This window comes from Prionailurus bengalensis, chromosome B3, assembly GCF_016509475.1.
Source record: "Prionailurus bengalensis isolate Pbe53 chromosome B3, Fcat_Pben_1.1_paternal_pri, whole genome shotgun sequence".
In the NCBI taxonomy this organism is placed as follows: domain Eukaryota; kingdom Metazoa; phylum Chordata; class Mammalia; order Carnivora; family Felidae; genus Prionailurus; species Prionailurus bengalensis.
Window position 1 is genome coordinate 69,620,587 of NC_057355.1, and position 12,051 is coordinate 69,632,637.

Below are 12,051 nucleotides of genomic sequence, written 5' to 3' on the forward strand. Positions count from 1 at the left end.
CTTCCTGAAGCCTGGAAATAAGCATGCCCTGTGCCCCTGCAAAGGTTTTAGGCAGATTTGTTGATGATGAGAAATGTCACTTTGCTAAACCATCATAAATAATTCTTATACTAACTTCAAAGCTATCACAGTTTTCCACTCATGGTTATTTATGAAAACGTGTAATGTAGGGACACCCACCAGTCGAAAGAATGTTTAATTTATTAAAAAAAATTTTTTAAGGTTTATTCATTTTTTGAGAGACAGAGAGAGAGCCCCAACCTTTAATTTCTTTAGAAGCAGCGTTGGAGTGGAAGCCACATCGTGAAGCCTCAGCTCCCTGCTCTCTCTGTAAAAAACCTAGGGAACCTCCTCCTAGAACAGTTTCTATTCAGTCCTAACTGCCTTCATAGATTATTTAGCCCAGTCCCATCCCCACGTATGTGTCTGCCAGGGCTGCTGTGACAGAACCAGACCGGTGGCCCAAACAATGGATGGAAGGAAACTAAAGACGTTTATCTTTTCTCTGTTCTGGAGCTGGGAGTCTAAGATCAAGGTGGGGGTAGACTCAGAGGCCTCTGTCCTCAGTTTACACCTGGCCAGCCTCTTACTTTGTCACTTGCTCTTCCCTCTGTGCCTGCAGCTCCTGCTGTCTGTGTCCTAACGTCCTCCTCTTGTAAGAACTCCAGTTAGATCAGAGTGGGGCTGATTCTAAATGCCTCGTTCTCATTTACCTCTTTACGGGCCTGACCTCCAAATTCAGTCACATTCTGAGATGCTGGAGATGGTGAATTTAGTCCACAAGCCCTCAGCGTTACTGTCTTCTCCCCATAGCCCGTTTTCTCCACCTGCAGTAGAGCAACCTTCGCTCCTACCCCCTCCTCTGTCCCCTTTCTTGTTTCCTTGGGGTCTCCAAGAACCTCCAAGGGTGGAGAAGACCCACCTCCTTTCTCCTGTCTCTTTCCCGCTCACAGCTGGTTCTGACTGTGGGTCTCCTGGCCGTGGTGGTTTACCTCTACACCGTGGTGGCCTTCAACTTCTTCCGCAAGTTCTACAACAAAAGTGAAGATGACGATGAGCCTGATATGAAGTGTGACGACATGATGACGGTGAGACCCCCCCCCCCGCAGGCCAGCTGGTCACTGTCCTCCCTGGGTAGGGAGGAACTGGAGGGTCACAGCGACAACAGAGACTAGAGAAGAATCCACATCTCTGAAAGGGAGAAGTGTCCAGGAAAGACAGAGGGACGGAAGGAAACAGGGTTTGGGATCACTCACCTACACCTAGGTGGAAAGAGCACCCTGCAGAGAGGGTCTCTGTCACCTACATTTGTGGTAAAGATGCGAATTGCCTGTATCTGAATGTGGACAGACACACATCTAAATTTCTTGGAAGTCGAGCTTTGGTTCTTTGTCTCAGAAATCTAGGGGTGTGGTCCCATGAATCTGGTGCCCAATTTATTTCTGGAAGCCCCAGGGGATTTTTTTTTTTTTTTTCCCAGAACAGCCGCTATAGTCTGACAAAATGCGAGTGGCAGGCTGGCGGGGCAGAAGGTTCCTGTCAGGCCAGCCACTAGTGGGCAAGAAGAACACAGCTCCCGGGGAGCTGGCAGAGCGACACTTGCATCTGTAGATGTTCCTAATGATGAGATTTCAGGCAAACACTGTGTGTCAGGGACAGGTGACATTGAAATACCCTAGCTTGCGATCATTTAATACAGGTAACATTCTGGCCGAAGACTCACCTTATGCTTTCTTGGGGCAGGTACCCCTATCAGACAGCAATGTAACAGTCACTAGAGCACCACTGTGACCAGCATGCATCTATCTCCATGCTTTTCCCTCTGAACCTCACCCCTCTAGGCAGGACTGATGGCGGGGGGGGGGGGGGGGGTGGGCGGCGCCCTGCTCTAGGATCCCGCACGCAGATCCCTGCCCTGGATGACCCATGCAGCACGGGAGCAGAAGTCGTCTTCTCTCAGAAGCTGTAGGAATCCCTGCCCTCCTGGGTGCACAGAGGATGTGGAAGCAGGAGGAGGCCTTTTCCGGAGGCTGCAACTTTAAAGGAGGGAAAATGAGCATCTGGCAAAAGCATGCTCATCAGGGCCCAAAGGTGTTTTAACTTAGACGTTTCCTACATGATTTCTCTTACAGGTGTCAAATAGTTAAAACTTATTATCTGCTCATTTAAAAAAAAATCTTTTAAAGGCTACACATACCCACAGTCTTTCCACCTTTAGACACCCCACACGGACCAGGGGGTGCAGAGGACAGCAGCTGGCAGCAGAATACTGACATCACCGGAGAGGGCTGTGTTCTGCCTCCCGCAGGTGAAGGTTTGGACTATCTTGCTAAAGACAGAGCTCTGTGACTTTTATCTGAATGGCCACTATTGTTCTTCTCTAGTGTTACCTATTCCACATGTATGTGGGAGTAAGAGCAGGAGGCGGCATTGGCGACGAAATTGAAGACCCTGCTGGTGATCCTTATGAAATGTACCGCATTGTCTTCGACATCACGTTCTTCTTCTTTGTCATTGTCATCTTGCTGGCCATCATTCAAGGTAGGGTTTCCAGTTAAATATGAACAGGGCTTATTAGATCTAGTTCTTTCTTTCTCTGTGTCTGTGACATTTTGTATAGAGGTTTGGACATTTATTTACTTGTTAATTCAGTAAATATTTATTGACTATCTCCTGTATGCAAGGATTCGGCTGTACATAGAGCCAAAGATACGGGCACTGACATAAGAAACTTGAGAATGCCACGGGAGGACTCCCTCTCCCCCCTATTATCCCCCACTCTGGTTGTTTCCTTCACCTTCTGCTTCCTAGATCCCTCTTGTGGCTAGTCTTGTCCCACAGCCTCATGGTTCCTGCCCTTATTTTTCTTCCCAGGCATTAGGGTGGGGAAGGAGCAGAGAAAGGAGCTATGAGAGAGTGATGTGTTTGTTGTGGGTTTTTTTTATCTTTTGGGGGGAGGGGGTACTGCTATTGTAGTCAACAACTTGTCAGGAATTAGAGGAAGATGATGAATTTAGTTGGAGTCACACCAAGTTGAGGTACCTATAAACATGCGGGTGTTGAGGGCTAATAAGCGGGTAACTGTAGTAAGTCTTTCAAGAGACCTGTCAGGAATGGAATAGGATAGAAATAATGAATAATAAGCACACAGAAAATAAACACGAATGCAACAGTACAAATGGGATACATCAGTGCTGGTGGTGGTGATCAAAGATGTGAGTGGAGAGGAGATGCTCCAGAAGCAGAAGCAAAGAACCTGAAGAGGAATCCTGATCTACATCACTGCCTACATCACTGCTAGAGAAGAGGAAGAGCCCACAGGACTGGAAACGGAATGGCCAAGCAACATAGAACAGGGAAGGACTAGGGGAGAGCCAAGTGGGTCACGAAGTCCATGGTTAGCATCCAATACTGCAGCAAGGTGGAGGAAGAGGAACAATGAGAAATGGTTAGCTTGGATGCAACACTTGAAAACACAACTATTTTTTCTGATTTTGCTTTAATCAGCCTTGATAATTCACTTTTTTTCAAAACACTGTGGCCTGAACAATTGAACCACTGCCCTGAGCCACTAAACAGAGTATTCTAAACACTTTATCTGTCTTTGTATTTAAAATACCAGGTCTTATTATTGATGCTTTTGGAGAGTTAAGAGACCAGCAGGAACAGGTGCGAGAAGATATGGAGGTAATGCTCGACTAGTTCCAACTCTATTTTTGTAGCTTATAGTAAAACATTTAAAAAAAAAACCTTTATTTTTGAGAAAGTGCAAGAGGGGGAGGGGCAGAAAGAGGGGACAGAGGATCCGAAGTGGGCTCTGAGCTGACAGCAGTGAGCCCAATGTGGGGCTTGAACTCACAAACCACAAGATCATGACCTGAGCCGAAGCTGGACCCTCAACCGAGCCACCCAGGTGCCCCGTAAAGGGACTTTTTAAATAATAGGGTCTGCTATTACCAAGGGCCAGACAAATTTTAGGCAAATTACCAATAAAGTTTTGTTTGCCTTCCCTGAACCTGTCTGCCAGCTCTGGGCATTTTTTCTGTGCCACCCTCTCTGCTCTGCAACCTACCCTATCCATCCCCAGCCTGCCACCCTGGTGCCTTCACCACGTCCCCTGCTTGGGCAGGAGCAAGCATCCTCAGCTAGCAAGGAGCTAGGTATGGGACCCTGTGAAGTAGACGACTAACAGCCCAACACGTTAAGGAGAGAAGTATCCTTCATTGGCTATCAGTTCAGTCAGAGATCATCACCCCTTTCCGCCCACCTGTAATGTCATGTTTGCTAATGCCTTCACTGCTTCTCTTATTCTTCTTAGACTAAATGTTTCATCTGCGGGATTGGCAATGACTACTTTGACACGACCCCTCATGGTTTTGAAACACACACCTTACAGGAGCACAACTTAGCCAACTATTTGTGAGTACCCTTGGTCAACGGAGGGGCCAGTGGCCGGGGGAAGGAGTGGCAGGTTAAAATAAACAGTTGTGTCCTCAGTGTCACCTCTGTGGGTGCCATTTCTGCCTATTCCTCTGAAAAAGGAGAGGTGATTAGGAAAAAACTTCAAGGAGCCCCCAAGAGCCTGCACCTTTGTCCCTATTCTCTGCCTCTCCCGGGTGTTGACAGATGGGGGCTGTGGGCCGTTCCTACTGATAGCCACGGTCAGCCCTTCCACCCAGGATCAGACCCCATACATCACTACAGCTATTTCTCTTTCTCTACTGGACTTTCCCTATCCCCATACATGCGTTCTCTTTGGAAATCCTAAACAAAGCAAAAAGGCTACCGCCCTGCTTTTACTTCCAGCTGTTATTGCCCTGCTTCTTTCTTTCCTTTCCAGCAAAACTTAAAATGTCTGTGTTTACCGCCTCCGTTTTTTCTCTTCCCCTTCTCCGGTGATCCCATTCTGGTCAGGCCTTCCTCCCCACCACGCCACAGGGGCCTCCATCAGGGCGGTCGGCGCCCTGCGTGTTGCCGGATTCCATGGTCAGTTTGCGGGCCTCACCCTGCCCGTCCTCTCCTTGAACATACGAGCTCTGCAAGCATGGGATAGTTGTGGGTGTGGGTGTCCCAGCACCTAGAGCTTGGCCCCCTGGAAGCTCCAGTAAGTATGTACTTGTTCTGAGGTAGAGCATTCACTCAAGAACAAGTTATTCAGAGCCTGTTGTGTGTCATGCGCTGTGTACGAATCCTGTACCTTAGAGAATATAGAGTACCTGACGATACAGCTTCTCTCCGTGATCATTTTCAAGAAAAGAAAAAAAGCGGCTCCCTGGCTTAGCTCTTCCCCCTGAGTCAACATTTTATTGTTGAGGAAGAACTAACCTCTCTTTAGGATGGAACAGCCCTAGCCTTGGGGAAAGGTGTTATTGTTAAAGAGAAGTAGCAAAGACGTATTTTCTTTTTCCCTAGAATGTGAGTTCAAGACGAAAACACAAATTTAAAAAAATCCTAACGAGAACAAAAACTAAAAAAACTTTAGCATACCCTTCAAGTCGTGAGTATTCATGATTGTTAATTCTCAGTAAGAGAGTTTTCATCTCAATGGAGGTGACTGGGATGGATGTCCTTCTATAAAAGGGGAGCATTTGTGAGAACTTGTGAATAGAGGAATGTCAAATGGTGCTATGTGGCCCGCTTGTACGTCTTCCCAGAGCACTATGTATTGTAACAAGGTCCCTTCTGGCTCTGTGCAGCTCTAGCAGCAAGCTTGAGAGAACCCCCTTATTCATGTTTGAAACTCCCCCTAAAAACAGTGCTTTGTCAAATAAATGTGCGAGGAAAGGAGTAATGTCCTACATGCCCGGGTATCAGACCTCATAAAGTTACTGGCCATACCTTCTTCTTAGTCTGATCAAGGAAGAGGGAGGAAGGAACCAAATCTGTTCATAGCTTCTGAAGCTATAACCCTAAGGACACCCCAAAGGATGTGAAATCTGGGGCTCGGGTTCTCCCCCCCTCCAGCCTCACAGTCCTATACTCAGAGGGCAAGAGACTGGCTCATTTGGAAGTGGTCTCTGAGATCATGCAATGTGAGCTGAATGATCAGCCCCCGCCTCCATGGATACTTGTGTGTTCCAGAAAAACAGACCCAAACCTCAGACCCATCACAGTTAGAACAAGTGAGACTACGTGGACTTTTCTCTGGCATCCATAATACAAACAAAACTATTTCTGGAAGAGTCGCAGCAATTTAAGGAGGTTAAATACTTTCCACCTTTTCCATGACCTATCCTTGAGACACACACACGTAATTTCAGTTCTATGTTCACCTATTAAGAGCATTTTAGTCACCATTTGGTTGTTTAGGGCTTTTTAAAAAGATAGCCAAAATGCTTCCTCATAAGTTGTCTTAGCTCAAGGTTTAGGGACAAAAGAATTTCTCCTCACAAAAAGAGTAACCAAAGTAATGTCTTTTTCTCACTTATACCTTTTTTCTCTTGTTCCAGGTTCTTCCTGATGTATCTGATTAACAAAGATGAAACAGAACACACGGGTCAGGTGAGAAATAAAATATCTTAAGAATCATAGCCCTGCAGTCTAGAGTTTTCTGCACTTAGAATTAGATTGACTAAATATATTACATTAGATTAGAAAACATGTGACAAAACCCCACTCTTCCCCCGCTACCTGAACTCATAGCCAGTGAGGAAAATGGTCTGAAAGTCTTGTCACAGAAGTGTTAGCAATGCTTCTCTCTCTGGCTGGTGGGTTATGAGTGTTGGTTTTTTTGTTTGGCTACATTTTCTGACTTTGGGTCATGATTTAAATTGCTTTTGTAATAACAAAAAGAAAATGGCATGAGCTTAAAACAAAAGAAATAATAATTTTTTGATTTAAAAAAAAAAATCATAGCCCTGCATTGAGTTTCCTTTTCAGAAGCCTTGAGACTCACCAGAGCATCGAATGTCTGAAGTAGACGGATGATTCCCTTAGTGTCTCACATGCGTTCTTCCTCTGTGTTATTCCGCCATCTCTTTGTGACCTGAGAAACCCCACATCCTAAGGCAACTCCCATCTATTCCTAAAGACTTTCTGGTTATCCCTCCCAGCTAACACTGACATTTTCTAAACCCTTATGGTTACTGCTTCAGAGTAGAATAGCTGGAGGTGGGGAGAACATTACAGAGAAAAAGACAAGGAGAAGCTGAGTGGGCGGCTTAACAAAGAGTAAAATGGTGTGAGAGACAGCCTGAGAAAGATAACCACCTCATGTGTGGGTGACGCAGAGAATGTGGAGGTGTGGATAGTATGAGTGAAAGTATGTGTCAAAAGGGATTCTGTGACTAAGTAGGAGAAAGAAATGCAAAGATAGAGAACAAGGGAAGAGAAGGTAGGTTATCAAGTATTCCAACATCATCAGGGTTGTAGGAAAACTTCACAGCTCACACACTTGTGAGGCACTTGGTTCTGGATCTGCCTTCAGTGCCCCAGGTGTCTGCCCTAGCTAGCACTCACCGTCCCCTCATTGTGCATTATTCTGCCTACTACCAAGTACCAGTGGCATAGAATGAGCTTATCTCTAGATCTTTAAGCAATTTACTGGCAATCATTGCATGGTGTTCAGTGTTGTGAGTTTTGCGGAGAAAGGAAGGAGTCGGGTAGGGAATGACTTTTAGCTCTCAAAATATTCTAGGCTGGGAACAGAGCAAGGAAGAAGGTTCTAGTTGGGCCTCATATAAATGAAACCCCCTCACCATTCCCAAAGGGATACCTACAGAGTAAAAACAACGCAGGTTTTAGCTTACTGTGGTTTCAAAAGAAGTACCCTTTGTTCCCATTGTTTCAGGAATCTTATGTCTGGAAGATGTACCAAGAAAGGTGTTGGGATTTCTTCCCAGCTGGTGACTGCTTTCGGAAACAATATGAAGATCAGCTTGGATAAATGAGAAAGAAACTCCACAGTTCTGGACAACTTCCAGTGGAATAAGTCCTTTTACAGTTCTGCAAAATAATTGAAATGTGACATATTCTAAATGCCTCTCTTATGAGAAAGTGTTTGTTAAAAATATGTGAGATCTTGGAATTGATTTGGCTTTTTGTGCCTAATGGACATAGCCCTGTGGGAGACAACCTCTCAAAATGTTAAAAGAGGGCAAAGAAGCAAGGAAACTATAATTGAATACCTTCAAGTTTTTCAGTTGTAATGGAACTAGTTTGTCACGATGGCAGTCATTGAGGAAAGGACTAGAAATATGAGGTCTTCAACGCACTGTACCTGAAATTTTACGCACTTGAATGTCACATGACAGTATCCACTAGTGACTCATGATCTGAACTACAAAAAACATCATTTTAACTGCAAATTTCTCCCATGGTACTTGCTAGTGAATGTATTCAGAATCAGCTTGAAAAGCTTTAAGCAGTTACAGAAATAGAAAAAAAAAACACACTTTGTCGACACTGAAATATCGATTAAGTGCCTTAAAAATCTCTTTAGATATAGCTATGCAAATTTTTTATGTTTATGTCCCAGATGGACATAGTTCCATTAATTAGTTGTGATCTTCTGTCTTTATGAAACTGCACTTGAAGGTTATTCATATAATTTTTTTTTCCAGTAACAGCTTGTCAACTGCTGTTATTAGAAGTACTGTACTGAAAATTCAGAAAAAGTTCAATCTTATGCCAAATTGAGTACTGCTTTCTGGTCCCCTTGTAAGTAGTGGAGCTGCTGTGTTTAGGTGAATCTCCTTAAATAAAAGGAAGTGCCCACTGCAATAAAGTAATACACCCCACTCTCTGGCGTTGGCGTCTTGCGTTGCACCTCTTGCCGCTGACTCCGCAGCCGCACTGTGACAGCTGGGAAAAGGGACACGACACAAATGGCCTAAAACCCCACCCAGGAAAGAAAGGAAGTCCACACACCAGCGTTCATTTATTTGGGCCAAATGCATGCCTTGTTGCTTGTGTCTATCAGCAGCACCTGCTCTGCCGTAAACATTGAAAGGAAGGAGGCTGGAGACAAGAGCCCTAACATCCCCTGCCCTTAAGGGATCTACTAGATCACTAAGCCAGAGAACAAATGCAAGGAGCCTCTTAAAGGTATAGTCTCATGTTGTGGAACACAGAGGTAGGCTGTACCGAGGCAAGCGTTGACAGAACGCACTGGCTTGGGGCATGCTTGTAAACCAGCTGTTCTGGAAGGACAGCCTTGGGCCCGCCCTTGCTGACAAGGCCACCAAAATTTGCTTCAGGCACTTTTTTTCATTTTTCTTTCTATACGTTAGGAAATCATGCTGTCCAACCAGTCTTCGAGCTCTTCCTCGGTAACAGTTTTTGATGTACTTGCTTGCTCCAGTTCCACGTTCTTTTCTTCCACCACAGAGGGCTCTGCAGGAGCTGGGGAAATAAAAGCAGTGTTAACAACTACACGTTGGTCCCCAGAGTGAGGGTTAAGGCTGCCTTGGAGCTTGTTCCATGACAGAAGTCAGCCCTACCTGTTTGCTTACAACAAGGGGAAACGTTCTGTTATTCAATCAGTTACAGTAATATCCTCACAATAAATGGGGTAGAGATTTGCCCCTCTAGTTATTCTGAAGTTGCCTTTTACCGTTCACTAGTTTCTTAAAAAAGACCAACAGCTCAGTTTTCTTTTGACTATTGTAGCACTCCTGGAAAGTCTTCAAAGGTTCTCCAAGGCAGTGTGTGGATGCAGCCGTCACCCTCGGCCTCTCCCTATCAGATGGGCCACTGTCTCGCAGAGCGCACACAAGGGAGGGAGTGCTCTTTTGTAAAAAATAAGATCGAAACAGCAAGCAAGAAGTCTGGAGAGTTGGTTAACTGGCCTGTTCAGATAGTCGATTAAAAGGCCTGCTGATGCACAGCTGAGGACCAGGAGAAGCTTAATGCCTTTTTATAGCTCAAGTTCAATCTGCAGCCCCGGGTTTAATATTGCAGTCAGGCAGGTAGCAGCTTTGGAAGCCGGGTGTATCGAGTGGGAGGAAGGGTGTCAGAAAGGTCAGCTCAGGGGGAAGTGGGGATGTGAGCACAGAAATAGATGTCCACGGACCACAGCAGATCGATGTCAGACGCTGATGGAGATGTGTATGGATGGGACGCAGGTGGGGCTGTTTGCAGAAAAACAGGAAGAGGGATAGGGAATCAAATGGAAGCCATACCTTTTTCTTCCGGGGCCACCTCCCCATCTTTCTCAGATCCTCGGTCCTGAGATGTCTGGTCTGGTAAGATGTTCTCTCCCTCTTTTATAGGTGCATCTAAACTCAGCAGCAGATCTAACTCTTCCTCCAAGGGGCCTGCTGCTGACTGCAGTGGGCCAGTGGGTTCCCGGGAACCCTTTGTGGGACCTGGGCTATCTTTACCCAGGTACATGGGGCAGCCAGCAGCAACAGACTTCAGCTCAGCAGACCCCCTTCCTCCAGGCCCCAAGGGCCCTTTTAACTGCATCCCTCGTCCCTTGCCTTCATCATTTCTCTTTGGTTTCACCTGAGGAAGCTCTAAAGGAAGAGTGGTCTGAAAGAGAAGCATAAAGAGTTAAAAAAAAATCTTGAGTCCTGCCACATTTGCTTAAGCAAAAACAAAGGAAGCCAAACTTTGGGCAATGGCTAATTCTATCCAGACAGCAAGTCCACAAAGGGTCTCGAATTCAGGCCCTGCCCCAGCACCCTTCCTTACTGATGGGGGCTAAAACATGGGAGACCTCACTGAAACACAACAGGGCTGGGCCTCCCCCTCTGCCCCACCTCCACTGTGTGTTAACTCAGAGTTGAAATCAAAAGGGCCATGTCTTTCTATAACTGCCCTGAGAGCTGGCAGCACCACAGGTCTATATGAATGTATGTATACTTCCATCTGTGAGGACATAAACATCTGTAAAAGGCACTGAGAAGCAATCAGCCAATCAATGTGTGAATAAGAAAGGTGAAGGGAGAAGCTCCCCAAGGTAAGAGGGACGCTTGCTAACATTCGAGTAAAAAATGCCAGACAGGAAAGAAAACATACTTGATTACATTCGTAAAAAGTACAAAAATGGGCAAAACTAATCTTTAGTATTAGGAATCAGGATAGTAGTTTTTAGGGCAGTAGTGACTCGAGGGAGGGGTGGCTTCTGGGGTGCTGGCAATATTCTGATTCTTGCTCTAGATGCAGATTCCATGGTTATACATACTTATGCGTGCACCTTTCTGTAATGACTTAACAAAAGTTAACTCTTCAGGGGACTGTAATGTGGAGTGAAGACTGAGAAGCTCTGTTCTGGTGGGGAGGCGGGGAGGCATGGGGTGACCAGCATGGCAGCAGGGTGGGTAGATGGAGAATGAGGTTCAACTACTGTTGGAAGACCTGTCCCTGCATTTAAGCATTCTGAGCAGATCCAGCTTGCTAATGACCCCTCAGGGCTTTCAGAGCAGTATGGCTTGACACATAAATATTCATCCATCACTCTCAGTGTGCAAGATAAAGCTGGGATGTGGTCTTTCATTATAATCCTGGAGTCATTGAATTTGTTCTGGACTGGGTGTCTGGTGTTGCTTTTTTAACTCCCCCAGTAATTCAAATGTGCAAACACAGTTTGCTCTACATCACTGGGTGGGGTGGGGGTGAGATTTAAAACTAGGACCCGGGTTTTCAAAGTTCCTGTGATTGTTTTATACCTTTCTTCTAAGGCCTGCCACTGATACGACATCCTCACTTTCAAATGCTCACAGCGCTTCCTGTTTCTCCCTAAGTCCTGAGGCCCCATCACCTTCATCTCAGTGCTACCCTGATGTGTAGTGCTAACAACCATTTCTCATTCTGGGGGACCCAACGATGCATGGTGGGACTTGGAACATCTCTGGACACCCAGCAGAGACAGCAGTGGTTTCCCAATCCGTAAGAAAACCCCAAACACTTCTAAAGCTCTATGGCGATTCCCCCTTAGAGGCAAATGCCGTCCTCTCTACTTCTCTGCCCTGCCCTTAACTGTCCTCCAGCCCTGAATTCAACCCGCGTGGGTAACCAATTTGTGCATCTGCTCCAGCGTAGCATCACATTCAGGTGCAGAATGAAGCTGATCATTTTAGTTGCCGGGATTCTATTTACAATTAGGAC

At 45.8% G+C, this 12,051-nt stretch overlaps 2 protein-coding genes across 2 annotated transcripts in view; one reads left to right on the top strand and one right to left on the bottom strand.

Annotated features, from left to right (window-relative positions):
* Positions 1–8,738, top strand: part of RYR3 (ryanodine receptor 3) — a 451,654-nt gene extending 442,916 nt beyond the window's left edge. The window contains exons 99-104 of the mRNA XM_043554522.1: positions 954–1,088; positions 2,385–2,541; positions 3,623–3,687; positions 4,319–4,419; positions 6,450–6,501; positions 7,790–8,738. Of these exons, the coding sequence (XP_043410457.1) occupies positions 954–1,088; positions 2,385–2,541; positions 3,623–3,687; positions 4,319–4,419; positions 6,450–6,501; positions 7,790–7,885 (606 nt within the window). The 3' untranslated portion in view covers positions 7,886–8,738. The remainder of the gene's footprint in view (positions 1–953; positions 1,089–2,384; positions 2,542–3,622; positions 3,688–4,318; positions 4,420–6,449; positions 6,502–7,789) is intronic.
* Positions 8,739–8,859: 121 nt separating this feature from the next.
* The window catches only part of AVEN (apoptosis and caspase activation inhibitor), a 198,005-nt gene continuing 194,813 nt past the window's right edge, over positions 8,860–12,051 (bottom strand). Inside the window, exons 6-7 of the mRNA XM_043554523.1 lie at positions 10,122–10,473; positions 8,860–9,342 (exon numbers count right to left, since the gene is read on the bottom strand). Of these exons, the coding sequence (XP_043410458.1) occupies positions 9,227–9,342; positions 10,122–10,473 (468 nt within the window). The 3' untranslated portion in view covers positions 8,860–9,226. The remainder of the gene's footprint in view (positions 9,343–10,121; positions 10,474–12,051) is intronic.